Genomic DNA, 20,069 nt, shown 5'->3' on the forward strand with positions numbered 1-20,069 from the left:
TGCCAGTTTGATTCAGAGGGTTTCCTGGCTGTCTACCTTTTTCGCCTCTTGATACAACGGCACCGCAAATCTTCACCGGGCTTACCTCTCGCAGACGTGGCCCAGAGCATGAAGTCACAGCGGTTTTCACAGAACTTCTAGAACGCCAAAGCAGGTCGCTCGACCGTTCTGAAGGCTCTTAAAAAGCGTCGGTGCCATTGGAGGAATTATCGCCTCTTGGAGGGCAGCTGCAAGCATGCTCTCTAAACTCCGATGGCTGATTAAGTTTAACTTAAGTCAGATAACTTTTGCCCTGCAGGGTGTTTTTTAAAATAACCTTTTCTGCCTTTGCATCGCCAAACATTTTTGCTTATATTACTCTTAAACCAATGCTTTTTTGGGGGGGAGGGGTTGGCTTGAGGAAAGACCCATAGATTTCCAGCTTCACTGGATACGAAGGCTGGCTCGACCCCAAACGGCCAAGTCTGACACACCATGGGAGGGGGGAGGCATTGCGACGGCACCTGCCCTCTGCCGAGACCCTCCCCCAAGAGGCCCTTTCCCGCGACACCTGTAGAACTAATCTTGCTCGCACAATATCACTGGACTTTGGAGACATAGAAGAGAAGGGGGGGGACCGAGGATACCAGACTGAGGTGGGAGGCCTGGGGGGGTGGAGGGAGGGAGGGAGGGAGGGAGAGACTGGCCTTTGGAAGTCTTCCTAGTCTTTTCCTTTCAGGAAACACATCCTGTTCACATCTGACTGCCGCGGCAGTGGCTCTGTTTGTTGCCATCCACGGCTACGCCCTGAGGCTCACCAAAAACAGCCACACAAAAAAACAACCATTTCCTCTCCATCGAGAGACAGGAGTGTGGGGGGGGGGGGGAGAAACTTCCTCGCGGCAGAGGTTCTGCTTTCCTGCTTCTGCCATTCGGAGAGCAAGCCAGAGCCGAGCAGGTTCCTCTACGTCGGCCGTCCCGGGCTCCTTTGGGATACGTGCTTTCTCGCTCGGAATGTGCCTTGGCTTTAAGGAAGAAAAATTTACTGCGTTTGGGAGGGGGGAAATCTTTTGATTCCAGCAGCTGAAAACCATTTCAGAGCCGTCGCTACCTGACACGAATCTTCGTCCGCCCTACCAGCGGCACTCCAGAAGATCGAGGCGCCCGAGCGCATTTGCGAGCGGCTTTGTCTCGTTTGGTCATCTCGGGAACACTGCAACATTTCCTATCAAAATTCACCCCCGAAAGAATGTGCCTTCTTGCCTTTCGGCTCTTCACCAGGTTGGCTCTGCTCAAAGTGCAGGAAGGCGGATAAAAGTGCAGGGACGGCGTTCTGGAAGCTTCATTACTGCACGTTGTTGTTGTTGTTTTCCCATATGGATTTCTCCCATCTGAGAAAAGCGGTCGCCTTTGCACCACCCGAAGCATCCTAGGGGTTGACTTTGAGAATGAACGGTGATGTTCTCTAGCCATTCATAACGCCGTGCGGTGCCCGCCTTCTGTCCGAAGGTCCACGCGCCACGGCTGAAGGGGGGGGGGACTCTTGGATCTTCCGCAAAAAGGGGCTCAGCGGAGGCCGATGACAGTCAGCTATGGCCATCCAGAAACTGGTCGCCACGGCCGTGATGGTGGCTCTGGTCTCGCTTATCCTCAACAACGCCGCCGCCTTCACCCCCAACTGGGTGTACCAGACCTTGGAGGACGGGCGCAAGCGCAGCGTGGGGCTGTGGAAGATGTGCTGGCTGGCGGAGAAGGGGAGAGGAGGCGCGGGCACAAGTGCCAGGCACGGGCAAGGGGAGGAGCGCGAGTGCGAGTCCTTGGGCTGGGGTTCGGAGCCGGCTGGGTTCCAGGAGTCTCGTAGCACTGTCAAATGTAAGTCTTCCTTCTTGTCTTTCCTTGTGCGTCGAGCATGACTTTTTAGAGAGCGTCAGGAGAGGTGACGGCAACCCAGGAGTGGCGATTTGCTGCCCAGAAGTGGCGATCTGCAACCCACCCCCCAACCGTGAGCGGGAGTCAAGGGCACAATGACAAAGGATGTAGCTGGCCCCTGACTTGGGTCTCATCTTACAAAATGCAGCAAGAGGGCCTGCAAACCAACACAGGTGTAGTGGTTAAGAGCGGTGGTTTGGAGCGGTGGACCCTGATCTGGAGAACAGGGCTTAGATTCCCCCACTCTTCCTCCACACGAGTGGGGAGCACTAATCTAGTGAGCTGGATTAGTTTCCCCGCTCCTACACGCGAAGCCAGCTGGTCTAGTCACAGCTCTCTCAGCCCCACCTACCTCAAGGGGAGGGGAAGGGAAAGGTGATTGTAGGCCGGTTTGAGTCTCCCTTAAGTGGTAGAGGAAGTCGGCATATAAAAAACCAACTCTTCTTCTTCACCTTTCTCCCTCGTGCCATTTTTTTTCCTGACAAAAATATCAGTCTTCCGTGGTCCCACCTCCTTTGGGCTCTGCAAAGGTCCATGTACCTTTTCCTTTGTGTGATAAAAAGTGATGGGGAGGGGTTGCTGGAGGAGAAAAGGACTGAACAGTGGAAGAAAGGTGGGAGACAAATGCAATCGTTCCAAAGGAGAAGACCCTCCTCGCCCCCTCCTCCCACACAGGTGCAGACTGCGTCCTCCTCAGCTGTAATTTTTTAAAAAGTAATAATAAAGTTGGGGATCAACTAAGCGCAGCTTTGCACCACCATACAGGCGATGCGGCATTTGGAACACCAGGTGGCGACCTTCTGCAGGGCTGAAAGGCACGGGCACACGAGCGCGGGTGGGGGGGGAAAGACACGTGACAATCTGGTTGGCCGACCTTGCCAAGTCGGTACCAGCTGGGGCTTATGCCAAGGTGGCCCTCGGATGGCACGTCCCGCACTGCGCCCACCGGGCCACGCCAGGTTGCGCTCGCTTCTCCCGACCCAGAAAACACAACCCAGGTGGGGGAAGCAAGTTTCCGCACAAGGCTCTATTGCACCGCTCTTCTGTAATAAACATTTTTGGCCTAGCAACACTTAGAGAACATCGCCTCTGAACTGCCCCATACCTATTTCTGTGGGGGAGCCTGTGCCGAGGGGCTGCCCTCCGTTGACCTGTGTTCAGAGCAAGGCCGGTGCTACCATTAGGCGAACTAGGCGGCCGCCTAGGGTGCAGACCTCAAGTTTTGTGATTTTATTTTTTTCTACAAGACATTTGTTTTTGAAAATTGGTTTGCAATGGGGGGGGTGCAAGTAGTTAGCCTTTCCTGTGTGTGTGTTAAGTGCCATCAAGTCGCTTCTGACTCACGGTGACCCTATGAATCAACGTCCTCCAAAATGTCCTGTCTTTGACAGCCTTGCTCAGGTCTTGCAAATTGAGGGCTGTGGCTTCCTTTGTAGAGTCAGTCCATCCCTTGTTGGGGCTTCCTCTTTTCCTGCTGCCCTCCACTTTTCCTAGCATGACAGTCTTTTCTCACATTATGAGAAGACAAGAGTGACTCTTGTCTTCTCATAATGTTAATAAAATACGATAGCCTCAGTTTAGTCATTTTAGCTTCCCTGGTTCAGAGCAGCAGCAGAAGTGTGGCTTCGATCAGCCCTCGGGACCGGATCCTGCAGCAGCCCATACTGTGGTTGTCTGCACGATGATTGACCCCTAGGAAACCACAGGCTTCCCTCTGCCCAATAATTAAACTCCCGGCAGAAGGGGAGACCCCCGGGAATGCTTCTCCGGTTCATTTATGGTTTAGCACAATAACACTGTTAGAGAATCTTTGCATCCGTTTTCAGTAACCATCATAAACAACTCCTTTGAGCTTCAACTAACATCAAAGAATATACAGTATCAGCTATTAGTTCTACACAACAGACAGGACAGCATCACGTCCATTATACTGTTTACCTCCAGCAGGGGTACACAAACTGATTTGTTAACCTCCAAAGCTGTCATGTTTACAGATGTTCAAATGATTACTTCATCATAGAATCATAGAGTTGGAAGGGGCCACCAGGGCCATCTAGTCCAGCCCCCTGCACAATGCAGGAATTTCACAACTACCTCCCCACCCACACACACCCAATGACCCCCTACTCCATGCCCAGAAGATGGCCAAGTTGCCCTCCGTCTCATCATCTGCTTAAGGTCATAGAATCAGCGTTGCTGACAGATGGCCATCTAGCCTCCGCTTAAAAACCTCCAGGGAAGGAGCGCTCACCACCTCCCGAGGAAGCCTGTTCCACTGAGGAACCGCTCTGTTAGAAAATGGGCTAGTCATATTATAAACCTCTTCAGTATAAACTAGCCGTCTCACTTCAGTGGGCACGCATCCCTAGGTAACTTCTTCATAAAAAAAGAAAACAGAAAACCCTGCAAGATTACACTCACCTATCTATTCTTAGGAAACATGTGGTACATTTACGCATGTACTCCGTCAACACACGTTTTTGGTACCTTTAATTGTGACTACAATATTCCCATTTTAGTAAGCTCACTTTCCACAGGTTAATAATTATTTTGGCGGCTGCTAACTGATAAAACCGCATCTGAAAAGGTACCTTCCTGTCATCTTTGGCTACGAGCCTCGCTCATTATTTTCCCGACAATCCTTTCACCAGGAGTTTGCTCTCTAATGTTGTTGTTTTTTTTAATCCGGACCCATAAAGCAGATCCGTCTGCAAGCTACCTGAAGCCTATTCTGACCCAAGACCACTTTTTATCCTGTGCCCGACATCGATAAGTATTTACCAAAACCAGCGTGGTGTAGCGGTTAAGAGCGGTGGTTTGGAGCGGTGGACTCTGATCTGGAGAGTCGGGTTTGATTCCCCCACTCCTCCACCTGAGCGGCGGAGGGTAATCTGGTGAACTGGGTTGGTTTCCCCACTCCTTATGAAGCCAGCTGGGCGACCTTGGACTAGTCACAGCTCTCTTAGAGCTCTCTCAGCCTCACAGGGTGTTTATTGTGGGGAGGGGAAGGGAAGGTGACTGTAAGCCAGTTTGATTCTCCCTTAAGTGGTAGACAAAGTCGGCATATGAAAACCAACTCTTCTTCTTCTTCTTCTTCTTCTTCTTCTTCTTCATTCTCTGGTTGCAGCCTGCTCACCAATTCTCTTAGTTGTATACAACAAGCCTGTGAACACTTTCCAGGCCTGATTGTTCCCAGTTGGAACATTTTACTAAAGCCCTCTTCTCTTTTAAGGAAGCTGGAGATGCTGAATGGAACAAGGGTCCCTTTGTTCGGCAGCTCTCACAGTAGCTCGTAAGCCGATAGCCAGAGAGTGGGTCACTTAGACACTATTATGACGAGTGCTGTAGAAGAACAGATAGCCGGGCCCGGACTCACTTGCAAAGGAATCCCACTCAGGCATAATGCAGTCTACAGCAGTTTTTTTGTAGTGCTTGCGCCATTTCAAGGGCTGAAGGAAAAGCAAAGAAAGGGGCACGGGAGCAGGGGGCTCAGACGTTTCTCAGGGATCTCGAAGACACAGGAAAAGAGGCAAGGGGGCCATGGGGAATCCCATTTCCCAGAGAACGAGGCAGGGAGCCGCGGAGGTCTTGCCACAGTGGAACTGGTGGGGTCAAGTATTCTTAGAGACGGGGAGTGGCGCAGAGTGGATGGGGAGTACGTGACTCTCACCAAAGGCTAAATATAAACACCTGTCTGTCTTCGCTGTATGATTTACATTAAGTACATTTTCAGTCTGAAATATGGGGGGGGGGCAGTGAGGCTAGAGGCTGGGCTCTGTGTGGGAGCGAGAGAATGGGGACTGTTTACAGAGGCAGCGGCTCAGACAATGCCAAGGGATCATTAGCCACGTCCCTGATATTTCGCCTTGGAAAGCGGCCAGGCAAAACCCGGCAGATGCTCGAAATAGAGGCCGGCTGTTACTGGCCGCCCTCTCCAGGGCACCGTGGCCTTCTTGGAGCCCAGAACAAAATTCCAAGAGGAAAGAGGCTACGGGCAATGGCTGCGGCAGGGTCCCAATTGTGCAGACTCGAACGACAAGCAGGTCATCCTTATGTCCATATGGTCCCCCGCTGTTACAGTATCTAGCAAATCTATTTATATAATTCATTTATACCCTGCCTTTCTCCCCAATGTGGACCCAAAGTGGCTTACGTCACCCTCCTCTCCTCCGCTGTATCCCCACAACCCCTCTGATTAAAAAAGAAAAGAAACCCTTCTAAGAATCATGCTAAACACTAACACTGGTTTTTATATGCAACTTTCTCTACCACTTAAGGGAGAATCAAACCGGCTTACAATCACCTTCCCCTCCCCACAACAGACGCCCTTGGAGGTAGGTGGGGCTGAGAGTGTGACTAGACCAAGGTCACCCAGCTGGCTTCATGTGGAGGAGTGGGGAAACAAATCCAGTTCACCAGATTAGCCTCCGCCACTCATGAGGAGGAGAGGGGAATCGAACCCGATTCTCCAGATTAGAGTCCACTGCTCCAAGCCACAGCTCTTAACCACTACACCACTCTGGCTCTCCAAGCCTCCCAAGAACCCGCCTGTGCCTGCAACGCATGCTTTCGCTCCACAAATGCATTTACATCGAATATGATCATGGGATATATCTGGATCCAAACTGGTCCTATACAAAAGCAAACTTTTGGCAAATACATCACAGCTCAAATCTTAAAATAATAAATCCTGAAACTGACCACACACAAAAAAAACCTGAACAAAAACAAAATACTCCGATGCAGATGTATGCTTCAGAGGACAGGCATAATTAGATTTCTAAATGAGATCATTTTTTTTATTTTGTTACCCCACAGGAATGATAGAATATTTGTCTCATTTGAGTATCTTCCATTTGCACAGCACCATTCTCCCCGGGGATGTCATTTAACGTAACCAAATAAAGCCCATGTTCATCCACATCAGAATCGAATTATCACTGCCGTAACGCAGGTAACCGCTTGGTCTACTTTGCGTAATGAAATAGGAAATGGGAAATCTGAGTCGATTTGGGGATCTGTGCGCCAGCCAGACCTCGCGGGTCTGTTATTGTAAAAGGAAGGAGGCTGAAACCCTGTGCAGGCTTGCTCGGGAACGAGACTCTTGAGGCGAAACGCGCGGGGGATCTGGACGCACGGGTGCTGTTAGAGAAGACCAACGGCTCACTGCCCCGTGCATGGATCTGGACCAGAAACAGCCATGCCGTGAGATGCTCAGCTGCTGCCTCAGCCGAGCATCCTGCATCTCCTCTGTGACCCAGCACGCTGAGGGGAATGCAGGTGCGTGCCCTTCGCTCAGGCATCTCCCGACCCAGGGTACGGGGTGCTTCAGGTCTGATCCTGAAGCACCCCGTACCCTGAGCCAGCATGGTGTAGTGGTTAAGAACGGTGGAGTCTGATCTGGAGAACCGGGGTTGATTCCCCACTCCTCCACATGAGCAGCAGAGGCTAATTTGGTGTACTGGATTTGTTTTCCCGCTCCTCCACATGAATCCAGCTGGGTGACCTTGGGCCAGTCACAGCTTTCTCAGCCCCACCTACCTCACAGGGTGTCTGTTGTGGGGAAGGGAAGGCGATTGTATTCCGGTTTGAGTCTCCCTTAAGTTGTAGAGAAAGTCGGCATATAAAAACCAACTCTTCTTCTTCTTCATCCTGTCAATGACAGCCATGTGCCTCCTTTCTCGGGCTGCGCTGGCAGCAGTGGCCACGGGAAAGGCCCAGGCCGCATGAAACGAGCTCGCGCACAGCCCCCTTCTCACACCACAGTCCACCAACCACGGGCCAGGAAGGATCCGCACTACAACTGCTCTAAGGCCACCTATGTAACCTAAGGAGGGGGCCAAAAGCATCAACTCTTGCTTGCACTTTAAAAAAAATGATTAAAAGTAGACAAGATGACAAATTCCCAACCAGCAAAAGCAATCCCTCGACCCAAGCTACAGAGCTGCAAAAAGTCCAACCAAATGTCCTCAGAGGAGGTTGAGGGGTGGGACAGGATTGCTCTCTTAAAGTATTTGAAAGGCTGTCACTTACAGGAGGGCAGGGAGCTGTTCCTGTCGGCAGGAGAGGAAAGGACTTGCAATAATGAGTTTACATTATGGGCAGAAGGCTACCAGCTGGATATTAGGATGAAATTTTTTACAGCAACAGTTGTTCAGCAGTGGAATTGGCTGCCTAGGGAGGTGGTGAGCTCCCCCTCACTGGCAGTCTTCAAGCAGTGGCTAGACAAACACTTGTCAGGGATCATAGAATCATAGAGTTCGAAGGGACCACCAGGGTCATCTAGTCCAACCCTCTGAACAATGCAGGAATTTCACAACTACCTCCCCCCCCACACCCCCAGGGACACCTACTCCATGCCCAGAAGATGGCCAAGATGCCCTTCCTCTCATGATCTGCCCAAGGTCAGAGAATCAGCATTGCTGACAGGTGGCCATGTGTGTGTGTGTAAAGTGCCGTCAAATAGAAGTCGACTTATGGTGACCCCTTTTGGGGGTTTTCATGGCAAGAGACTAACAGAGGTGGTTTGCCAGTGCCTTCCTCTGCACAGAAACCCTGGTATTCCTTGGTAGTCTCCCATCCAAATACTAACCATCTAGCCTCTGCTTAAAAACCTCCATGTGTTAGGCTGATCCTGCATTGAGCAGGGGGTTGGATAGCCAGCTTGGCCCCTTCCCACTCTATGATTCTATGATCCTATGTTTCTTGTAATCATCTCCTCTGTAAAACGCTCAATGCTCTTTTACATGTACGTCCAGCATCCCTTCTTACCAAAGTTCTATATGTGGCGTGGATCTGGATTTCTAACACTGCAGAACTAATCTCTCTCTCTCAATCAGAAAAATTATGTGGAAGGGGCAGAAAAATTATGTGGAAGGTCAATTAGACACAAAAATTTCCCCAAATGACTGATAGCTTGGCCCCGTAGCACATGTTAGCTAGCAGGTAGGCATCGTTGTAACTTGAAGGCCACATGGAGGACTGAGGCATTACAATGCTCAGAGGGATGCAACACCATAACCAGCGGCTTGGCCCCTCAGGGGACCGCCAACGCTGCGTGAAAAACGATGCCTTCCTCCATTACATTCCTCTGAAAGCTGCATCCCATCTTGACGTTCTTGTTTTAAAAAACCCCAGAGAGCTCTTAAGAGTCTGTCCTACCTTGAGAAGCATCAAAAGCTTTGAAAGAGTGGGGGGGGGGAGCCACACCTATGGGGTTTCAGAAAGGAGATGTGCACATTCTGGAACAATGTCTGGACGCTTTCCTTGTGAGCCTCTTCTTTCCAAAACAAACATATGCCTGACACCGCGTTCTCATGCTTCTTAAGAAATGGGTGTGTCTCCCAGTAGCACAGCTGGGCCTTTGATAAAAAGGGGAAAGGAACCCCCTGAGGGCTTGCATTTGCTTCCAAATGGGGATAACGCTTGCTGAAGGTGGACTACTTAGGTTAGGAGCCCTGGACTGTCCCCAAACGATGATCTGACACGCTGACACGTGCTGACGGGTTAGGGGGAAGAGAGGGGTCAGTCACGAAGCCTCAATGAACCCGTGCGCTTCTGGAGGGGCCGTGGCTTTGTGGGAGAGCCTCTGCTTGGCATGCAGAAGGGTCCCAGGCTCAATCCCCGGCATCTCCAGTTAAAGGGACTAGGCAAGTAGGTGATGGGAAAGACCTCCGGCTGAGACCCAGGAGAGCCTTGGAGAGGGGCTGTGGCTCAGAGGCAGAGCATCTGCTTGGCATGCAGAAGGTCCCAGGTTCAAGCCCCGACATCTCCAGTTAAAGGGGCCAGGCAAGTAGGTGATGGGAAAGACCCCTGCCTGAGACCATGGAGAGCCGCTGCCGGTCTGAGTAGACAATACTGACTTTGGTGGGTCAAGGGTCTGATTCATGTGTTCATGGCTTTACTTTTGTTTTGGGGAGGGGCCGTGGCTCAGTGGTGGAGCATCTGCTTGGTATGCAGAAGGTCCTGAGTTCAATCCCCGGCATCTCCAGTTAAAGGATCTGGCAGTAGGTGATGTGGAAGACCTCTGCCTAAGACCCTGGAGAGCCGCTGCCGGTCTGAGTAGGCAATACTGACTTTGGTGGACCAGGGGTCTGGTTCAGTAGAAGGCAGCTTCATGCGTTCATGTGTTCACGAAGAACACCTCAGTATGACAAACTAATAGCAATAAAAACAAGCCACCAAACACCACTCGGCAGCCCTAATATGGCCTCTGGCTAGAAGCAGACCATGAAAACAGGTGTTTCTTTTTTAAGATGGAACTCTTCAGTTAAAAGCCTGGGTAAAAAGAAATGCTTGGCCCTGGTGCCCAAAGGAAATAAAGTAGGTGCCAAGCAAGCCTCAGAGAGAGGGCCTTACACAAGTGAGGGGCCACCCCTGTCTCTGGTCAGCGTGGTTAAGAGCGGTGGTTTGAAGCGGTGGACTCTGATCTGGAGAACCGGGTTTGATTCCCCGCTCCTCCACATGAGCGGCGGAGACTGATCTGGTGCGCTGGATTTGTTTCCCCACTCCTACACACAAAGTCAGCTTGGTGACCTCAGGCTACTCACTGTTTTCCCAGCCCCAGCGGTCCCATTTGCATGGCAGGGAAGGACCGCTTATGAACAGCAGGACGATGGGATTTTGTGCTAGCACAGAGACACTGACAAAAGCCTAGAGGGAAAGGAAGGAAAAGCATAAAAAAACAGGAAACCCGCTGGGCTAAAAAGGAAAACAAGGAAAAACACAGAACTTTTCAGTGAACACAATCCAGTGTAACGGTACGCCAGTCAAATATCCATCCTGACTTACACATGTTCACACAAAAGAGTCTGACCGCACTCTATAAATTTAAGAAATAAGTCATATATACAAATACTACACTATTAAAAATATCCACATATGGCAAGTTGAAGGCATACGATTGTACTACAAACAAATTTGGTTGGATAGCCTATGAGATTTAGGAAAGCTTGAGTTAGCCATATATAGGCTTTTTAGCTATAAGTTTTGTAAGATATTGCATAATTCTGTGATTCTACTGTTTTAAATGTTTTTTTTACCATGAGTTAATTGATATTCTGGAGGTTTGAATTATTGTATTGATTCTATTTTTATTGGTCTCGGACTGTATTAAATAAATTTGATTTGATACTACAAACGTGTACTATAAAACAACTCGGAACTATCCTCTATATGACAGCCGTGAGGAGGGGCCGTGGCTCAGTGGTAGAGCATCTGCTTGGCATGCAGGTCCCAGGTTCAATCCCCGGCATCTCCCGTTAAAGGAACCAGGCAAGTAGGTGATGTGAAAGACCCCTGCCTGAGACCCTGGAGAGCTGCTGCCGGTCTGAGTAGACAATACTGACTTTGATGGACTGAGGGTCAGATTCAGTAGAAGGCAGCTTCACGTGTACATGTGTGTGTCCCCCCCCCCTTTCTCGAACTTCCTTTCCTGGCAGGAGCAGCTGACTGCCTTAGTGAAAACAGAAGGCAGTTCTGTACGCGTCTCCGCTCCTCTGCCTTTGCACTAATGTGTTTTTGCTTTTTTGTCCCCTTGCAGTGCAGTTTGACATGATGCGGGCCTGCAACATGATCGCCACAGTCGCTCTGACGGCAGGCCAGCTCCTCTTCATGCTGGGCCTGGTGGAACTGCCCATCTTTTCCCAGGATACCCAGTGGTGGGAGGAAGCCATCGCTGCCGTGTTCCAGCTGGCCAGTAAGTAATTCTTTTGCTCGGTGGGGGGGGGGGGGAAGGGGGTTCTGTCTAGAACCGGGAACGCAATGTGCTCTCTTGCCAAAGCTTCTGTCTGAACCCAGACAACCGGGGACAAAAAAAAGAGACATAACGCGAGAAGTCTGTGAGCAGGATATCCCAATTTCTTTAAAATAAAAGCTAATGGCAATTTCAAGAGGGTTCGTTTTTGGGGCGGGGGGGATATTTAAGCCCCTCCCCAACAACACAGATTGGTTTCCCGAAAGAAGAGAAAACGGGATGAGCAAGACAAACTCTGCAAGAGTTGTCGCTGATTCTATGACCTTGGGCAGTTCATGAGAGGGAGGGCATCTTGTGTGTGTGTGTGTGGGGGGTAGTTGTGAAATTCCTGCATTGTGCAGGGGGTTGGACTAGATGACCTTGGTGGTCCCTTCCAACTCTGATTCTACTGAGACATCTTTCTTTTGGGAGGGGCCGTGGCTCAGTGGCAGAGCCTCTGCTTGGCATGCAGAAGGTCCCAGGTTCAATCCCCGGCATCTCCAGTTAAAGGGACTAGGCAGAGTAGGTGATGTGAAAGACCTCTGCCTGAGACCCTGGAGAGCTGCTGCCAGTCTGAGTAGACAATACTGACTTTGATGGACCGAGGGTCTGATTCAGTAGAAGGCAGCTGCATGTGTTCATGTGTTCAGTTGCCCCTGCCCCATCCTTTCAAAGGGGGCCGGCGCTCTCAAACCGCTCCGATCCTTGCGCCATACAAACTACACCTCCCTTGTTTCTCACAGAGAGGAAACGCATCCCGGCCCTGTTTAGATGAGCAGTTTCATTGACAAACAGTACAGGGGACGGCCATGTGCCTTTCTTCTATCGAGGCGGCTAATTTTAGACCGAGGGTTGTTGGCTGGTTTTTTTTTCCTGTGCTAGAGTCCGTTTTAAACGCAGTCAGAGAGAGACTGAAGGGCGCCAGGATATCCCGACACAGGAGAAGGAAATGCCTGCTGTTACCTGTTATGCAAGCTGAACCTTGAAATCCTGAGCGCCGGGAGGGGGAAACCAGAGAGAAGCCCAACTCGGAATGATTAATGCTACGCTAAAGGCCCGAGACCAAACGAATTCCGATTCTTGAGCACTCAGTTTCAGCAACAAGAGCTGGCAAGCTCAGCAGCCAGAGGGGACCGAGCTACTGTAGGACTCAAGGGCCTCTGCTTTGCAAAGGGGAGGATAAAAAGCAAGGACGAGGCCAGCTATCAGATGCACACGGCTCTGCTGGATGGGACTCGTACACTGTCTTCGTATCAGAAAAGAGCAAGAGCCCAGTGGCGCCTTAAAGACTAACAAAATTTCTGGCAGGGTTGTGAGTTTTCGTGAGCCACAGCTCGCTTCTTCAGATACGGCTAAAATGTGATTCTACCTTATTAGAGACGAGTGAATTAGATACACGACGGCAATGTACATGTAAAAAAGCAATGTAAATGACATTCGCAGGCGTGATTGGATTAGGTGTGATATGCAGAGGGGTAGGAGGCGTGGAGAAATCAGCATTGGTAATGAGACAGGAATCCCAGATCACTATTAAGTCACGGAGAATGCATAGTCTGTCTATGTAATATTCTTGTGTGTTATAAACATTGTGTGCCATATATTAACACACACACAAAACAAAACGCTTTTAGTACCTCTAGTGCGAACATTATGGTCACATTATGAGACGACAAGAGTCACTGGAAAAGACAGTCATGCTAGGAAACATTGAGGGCCGCAGGAAAAGAGGAAGACCCAACAAGAGATGGATGGAAAATAAAGGAAGCCACAGACAACCTTCAATTGGCAAGATCTGAGCACGGCTGTCAAAGATAGGACATTTTGGAGGACTTTGATTCATAGGGTCGCCATGAGTCGGAAGCGACTGGACAGCACTTAACACATACACACAGTGCAAACAGCTTTAACACTCTGCTCAGTTTGACTTCACATTAAAACTTATTTTTGAACATCTTGCTTTATTCTTTCATTTCCTTCTTATATTAATCCAGTGGCACTGCCGGCACCAAGAACACGAAGTGCGCAGGGAAGCCTCTCCCAGTGCAGCCTGGGTAATTTTAAAAAGCCCGACGAAACCCTTTCTTATTCAGCAGGGTTTTGCCGGCAGGGTTCAAACAAAGCTTCTCAGCTTTTGGCCGGCCGCATGACAATTCCATCCCCGTGGCTCTTTCACCGAGCTGCACAAATCCCGCATCTGTGGCACAACACGCCAGAAAATTCATTATGCGCAAGGGCGCTCCAGAGTTACCTCCACCAAAACGCGTTCTAACGGGAGACAGACTCTGCAAAGGTTTATAAAACGGAGCTGGCTTCCCACCAGGATCATTCAAACAGGAAGCTAATTATTCCGATCTCAAATGTAAGTTCACAAAGAACGTTCCCCCTTCCTACTTGGCCTGTCCCTCCGCTAACACGATTCCCTCCAAAATTCTTCCTAACAAATCCATTATCTGTTTCCTTCCCCGACGGAAAAGCACCCCCACCCCCCGACACACACACACACACACACACACACACACCCTAGCGCTGCCCTGTTTCGCCAGGGATCTGGGAAACTACTGCTGATGAACAGTACCTTTATGGGTGACAAAAACCTGCACTTTTCTGTAAAAGTCATACTTTTAGTAGGATTTTAAAGACAGGGCTTCTGTTGTACCATGTTGTACCATGCACACAAACGTCATACCCATAAGAGTTACTAGTCAACTAAAATATTTTTCTTGCAGTACTTATTTCTTCATACAAAAATAAACAAAAAACATTTAGTCAAAAAAATCCCGAGTACAAAATACATGCATAGAAGTCAGTTATGAAGGGCATTTAGCTTTCTTCTTCCAAAGCATGTGTTAGAAGTCACTGGGGGGAAAGCAGGCACTGTTCATCTGCCTTTTTAAGGAAAAAGTAAACGGGTGAAAGCCAAGGAACACCTTGCATTAAGGGCTAAACAAGATGCGACAGTAGCCACACGCTCGACCCATGGCTGCAAATACCATTTTAGAGAAGATGTTGTCCATTTAGAAATGCTGCAAGGGCTCGATCGGCTTGGTCTATCAAAAACACAAGAAGATTCTTGAAGAACCAGAGTCAAGAGCAACTTAGTCAACCATCCTGTTTCCCAAGGTAATCCACCAAATGTTCCCCAGAATTCCACGAGAAGGACTCAAAGGCAACAGATCAAGATTGGCATGAGTCAGTCGAATCCCTTTCTGTGATTTAAGTGATTTAAGCCTGTGGCCATCACTCGTCAGGGATGCTCTAGCCAGATTCTGCATTAAGCAGGGGGTTGGACTAGATGGCCTGCAGGAACCCTTCCAACTCTTATGGTTCTACGATTCATCACCAGCACTGTGTGGTAGTAATCTCCCTATGTTATCATAGCCAGCAGCCAAACCAAATTTCCATTTCTAGAGGCACGCCCTCTTAACACCAGGTGTTAGGGTAAAGGTAGTCCCCTGTGCAAGCACCGGGTCATTACTGATTCATGGGGTGACGTTACATCCCGACGTTTCCTAGGCAGACTTTGTTTACAGGGTGGTTTGCCAGTGCCTTCCCCAGTCATCCCAGCAAGCTGGGTACTCATTTCACCGACCTTGGAAGGATGGAAGGCTGAGTCGACCCTGAGCCGGCTACCTGAAACCAACTTCCGTCGGGATCGAACTCAGGTTGTGAGCAGAGCTTGGACTGCAGTACTGCAGCTTACCACTCTGCGCTACGGGGCTCCTTACACCAGGTGTTGGGGAGAAAAAAAACAGGGGAATAGCAATTGTGTCCCTGCACTGCTTGCGAGCACCGAGAAGCGTCTTGCTGGCTGCTCAAGGAAACAGAACGCTTTCCGAGGCAAGGTTTTGCCAACAGCCACTTGTCTCGCTGCCTTTGATGTGCAAGGACTACACCACAGGTGTCCGGCAGAGCCTACCTCCGTTTGTGCAAGGCCTTTGTGCAAGGCCCACAGGAATGCAGCCAGCCGGCCACACGTAGTTTCTCCCGTCTCCTCCGGAACGTTCTGCACATGAGACACCGTTATAGTGGCATGGAGAAGGTCAGAGGATCCTCCGCCTCCGGCTGAGTTTGGAACCAGTAATGAATGGTTTATCGGCATATAGCCTTAGGCCATTACATACATATCAACAATGCCACAAATATATAATAAAAGGAAAAATACTAGGTTAATAAAATGCTGTGTGTGTGTGTGCGTTAAGTGCCATCAAGTCACTTCCGACTCATGGCGACCCTATGAATCAAAGTCCTCCAAAATGTCCTATCTTTGACAGCCTTGCTCAGATCTTGCCAATTGAGGGCTGTGACTTACTTTATTGAGTCCATCCATCTCTTGTTGGGTCTTCCTCTTTTCCCGCTGCCCTCCACTTTTCCTAGCATGACTGTCTTTTCCAGTGACTCTTGCCTTCTCAAATAAATAAAATGCTAGATTAATAATAAATATTTATAATAAAACTATGCTAAATGGATGCGTACAGAGGAATAATGACCACAAATTGCAGCAAAGTCCCAATCGGCCAATAAGACCTAGCAACCACTAACATCAACTCGAAGGGCCAGCTCTCTTAGCAACCATGTTGGACCTTATTTTCTTTGCCGCCAGAGCATGCAGGGAGGTCCTATACGAAACAAACCCATCAGAATCTCTTAACAAAAATATTAAATATGGAACCAGTAATCTGACAACTCCCACAATCAACCCTCTCGCTCGGCCTTCTGGAATAGGTTTTGAGCAGTCCTTCAACGCCAGTGTTTGGTTCAGAGCAGTTTAATGTTCTGAGCAGAAGCCTGGCATCGCTACAACACCGATCTCGCTTTTAGAGCCTCTCCCACAACCCCAACCCCCAAAACTCCCTCCAGTTGAGATCCTGACGTAGAAAGGGCCGGGGGGGGGGGGGTTTCATCCATCTACTGCTGGTCCGAGCAAGAGTTCAAGCAAAGGTCCTGTGAAGGGAAACAGCCTTGCTAGCACAAGTACCGGCAGTTTTATTTTGGGCAAGGAAGCTTTAGTTAAGGGTTTCCCCCCCTTCCATGAATAATTGGTCGCTTAGATAAAAGATGGAGAACTTGAGAAGAGCTTGTTCAATGCTCACTTAGCGGCTCACGTTGCACAGGGAAAAGAATTCAAAGATCGTAAGAAAGAAGAGGAAGCAATCCAGTGTCGTTCTTGTGATTACGAGGGTTTTACATTCCACGGAAATATCCAGCACAGTGCCACAGTGGGAAATATCCCACACAATGCCACCGAGACAATATTTAAGTGTTTTTATCCTGATTTCCTCCCAACTTGGGAACTCAAACAAAAATACGCAGCGACAATAAAAATTTAACACAACACACACCTGCCGCCTTCCCCCGAACTTAAAAAAGTGTGGATCCACAAGGACATTTTGGGCGGCTGCTGGTTCTGCTGAAATCAGGCCACAGGACGGGAGCCAAGGGCCCTTTGGCCAAGGACAAAGGTCAGAAGCAGTCATTATTATATATTTTTCTTTACCCATTTTAATCTTTTAAACATATATATATATATATATATATATATATATATATATATATAATTTTATCTTATATTTTAGCTGTGACAAATGATTATCAATCATATGGAGTCTGACTGATGATAAGATATTTATATTTATAACCTATGTTATACTTTTATGTACGTAACGGCATTCTGGTCTAGGACCATAATAAATGGAACAGGCTTCCTCGGGAGGTGGTGAGCTCTCCTTCCCTAGAGGTTTTTGAGCAGAGGCTAGATGGCCGGAGGGCACTTTGGCCATCTTCTGGGCATGGAGTAGGGGGTGACTGGGGGTGTGGAGGGGGAGGTGGTTGTGAATTTCCTGCAATGTGCAGGGGGTTGGACTAGATGACCCTGATGGTTCCTTCTAACTCTATGATTCTATGAAATGTTTTCTTACTTACTTACCTACACAAGGTGAGGGGGCAAGTGCCAGCTCCCCTCCTGCGTTTAGCCATCAAGTCGCAGCCAGCTTATGGCAACCCTTTATGGGGTTTTCAAGGCAAGAGACTAACAGATGTGGTTTTGCCAGGGCCTTCCTCTGCAGTAGCAACCCTGGCATTCCTTGGTGGCCTCCCATCTAAACATTAACCATGGCTGACCCTGCTTAGCTTCCGAGATCTGACAAGATGGGGCTATACCGTGCTGCCTTCCCTCCCAGCTCCCCTCCTAGCCCCCACAAAAGTAAATCCTGTTGCCCTTCCCAGCACATAACTTTCCTGACTCGGGCTTAGCAGCGGGGGAAGGACAGCTCGTCCATTTCGGGGGTCCCGTGTTTGCCCCTCCAGCAGCTGACCCCTCCAGCAGCCCCCAAACAGAAGCAATCAGGCTCAAAGTTATCCTCTCAACCTTTTAGGATAGAAAAAGAGAGTCTGCCTGTGTCCGGGAACAGTCTACAGCTATTCCGTTATCCCACGAATATGGGCACACGAAAGCTTAGCGAGCCCGGCTTATTCACAGCTGACCTGTCCTTGCACACAAACCTCAGGGAAATGGTTATCTGCAGATCTTTATGTCTGTTTACTGGCCTTTGTTTATTTGACTCCCCTTTGGCAAAGGGGGCCTTTTTGTCTATGTGAATTCCTTCTGTTGTGGTGGTGGTTAAGGAAGTGTTTATGAGAGAAAGGGAAGCCGATTCCCCCCCCCCCCACACACAATTATGCCAGACCGTATTTGCCTCTTTGTATATTGTTCTTGTCAGGCTAATTAGATCTATAAATTACTTCCATTAAAAGTTAATAACTGCAGTCAAGGAGGGTGGAACAGCGGAAGAGATACCAAACGCTATCACGCAGGGGTCGGTGGAGGAATGAGGCGCACTTTGAAGGAAAGGACAGTATTAGAACATTTCAGGGTCACGGACTTTAGGCTCTCTACCCCTGACCCTTAAACAGATTTCCTGCACGGCTAGACAAACCCCCTCACCTCGAGTTTCCTCATCTGAGGAAAATGAATAACCGGACATTTAAGATACACACAAAGCGGGAAGCGGCGGTGGGATTCTAGATGTTTGTCATGATCTCCAAGACCATGGGAAGAATGTGCCGCAGAAATACAAACCATGATTGCACTTTGATATAAGAAGCTTTCCTGCCATTACGCGGCAGGAGACAAATTCTTCTACCTAGACGTTTCCCACGGGTGGAGGGGAGCACTTTCCCCACTCCATAACATCCCTTCTTTCTGCAGATGTTGCTCAAAGTATCTGAGGCCCTTCCAACACAAGTGAATTTTGATATTATTATTTTTACTGCCAGAATCTGGAGGTTTGTATCTACTGCTGATAACCTAAAACAGCGGTTCCCAAACTCTTGGAGTGCTTTTCGGGAGAGAAATTCATCACGGAGCCCCAATTTTCACCTAGCGCCTATATACTAAACCGAATGACAGTAGTATTTTTCTTTCCAGCCTCTTCACGGAGCACTAGGGGATGTTTCGCGGAGAACCAAGTGCTCCGTGGAGCACAATTTGGGAACCGCTGATTTGAAAAATACACAGTACTGGGCAAGACCGTAACAAGTTTTTGTAATCATGGGCTCACGGAAGCACAGAAGGGATAGCCAGAGCGATACCCATCCTGAATTTTTCTCCTCCCTGCTTTTTCGTCCAGGTTTCGTGCTGGTCATCGGAATGGTGACGTTCTATCGCATCGGACCCTACACCAGCCTCTCCTGGTCCTGCTACCTGAACATTGGGGCGTGTCTCCTGGCCACCGCGGCCGCAGCCATCCTCATCTGGAACATCATTCACCGACGGGAGGACTGCATGGCGCCCCGCGTCATTGTCATCAGCCGCACCCTGACGGCTCGTTTCCGACGGGGCTTGGAGAACGACTACGTCGAGTCGCCATGTTGAGGAAGCCGTGCGTCGAAGCAGAGACTCGCCAGGGAAGATTTACAAATGGATTGCTTTCTATAAATATGGCATGTAATTTAAACATTGAAGGGGGGGGGATGATGATTCACTTTTCAATTAAAGGAGCCCAACATTATTAGCAGGATGGGCCAAACCAACATATATATATATATGTGTGTACATTATACACCGCCCCTCTCCAATGATGTACAGTGTAAAAATATTAACAGATCAACTACCTGGATGGAACTTCGGGCACAGGACGAGGAGACCGAAACAGTGGAATGAGTTTGGGCGGGTTACGGAAATGGGGGTGGAAGAGGCAAATCCAATATTCCAAGTTCGACGCTTAGTTTGGAGAAAGTTATCCTGAGTCAATGCGGTCAAGAGCTTAGCTGCGGGAATGACCCTTTCTTGGAATCAATGGCAAAGGTGTCGGAGATGAACATGGGCATGCTACTGGGAGGGGAGAGTGAAGAACACAGTTGTGAGCCGTATCAGTTTTATTCTGAGACTCCTAAAAATGGATCTGCTTGGACTCTGTGCTCTTGGTTTTTT

At 49.2% G+C, this 20,069-nt stretch overlaps 2 protein-coding genes across 2 annotated transcripts in view; one reads left to right on the forward strand and one right to left on the reverse strand.

Annotated features, from left to right (window-relative positions):
- The window catches only part of IFT140 (intraflagellar transport 140), a 60,871-nt gene that overhangs the window by 15,575 nt on the left and 25,227 nt on the right, over positions 1-20,069 (reverse strand). The window lies entirely within an intron of this gene.
- On the forward strand, positions 1,559-19,511 carry TMEM204 (transmembrane protein 204). The gene is made up of 3 exons (XM_056866388.1): positions 1,559-1,851; positions 11,450-11,605; positions 19,267-19,511. The coding sequence occupies exons 1-3, from the start codon at positions 1,572-1,574 to the stop codon at positions 19,509-19,511; spliced, it is 681 nt and encodes a 226-aa protein (XP_056722366.1). The 5' UTR covers positions 1,559-1,571.

The sequence above is a fragment of the Euleptes europaea genome, chromosome 21 (genome assembly GCF_029931775.1).
Source record: "Euleptes europaea isolate rEulEur1 chromosome 21, rEulEur1.hap1, whole genome shotgun sequence".
Lineage (NCBI taxonomy): Eukaryota > Metazoa > Chordata > Lepidosauria > Squamata > Sphaerodactylidae > Euleptes > Euleptes europaea.

What these genes read in the sequence shown, in the direction of transcription:
- TMEM204 (XM_056866388.1), top strand. Translation starts at nt 1,572, where the DNA reads ATGGCCATCCAGAAACTGGTCGCCACGGCCGTGATGGTGGCTCTGGTC. An exon ending in GTCTCGTAGCACTGTCAAAT is followed by an intron (nt 1,852 to 11,449) that starts GTAAGTCTTCCT and finishes GTCCCCTTGCAG; the next exon opens with TGCAGTTTGACATGATGCGG. An exon ending in TGCCGTGTTCCAGCTGGCCA is followed by an intron (nt 11,606 to 19,266) that starts GTAAGTAATTCT and finishes TTTTTCGTCCAG; the next exon opens with GTTTCGTGCTGGTCATCGGA.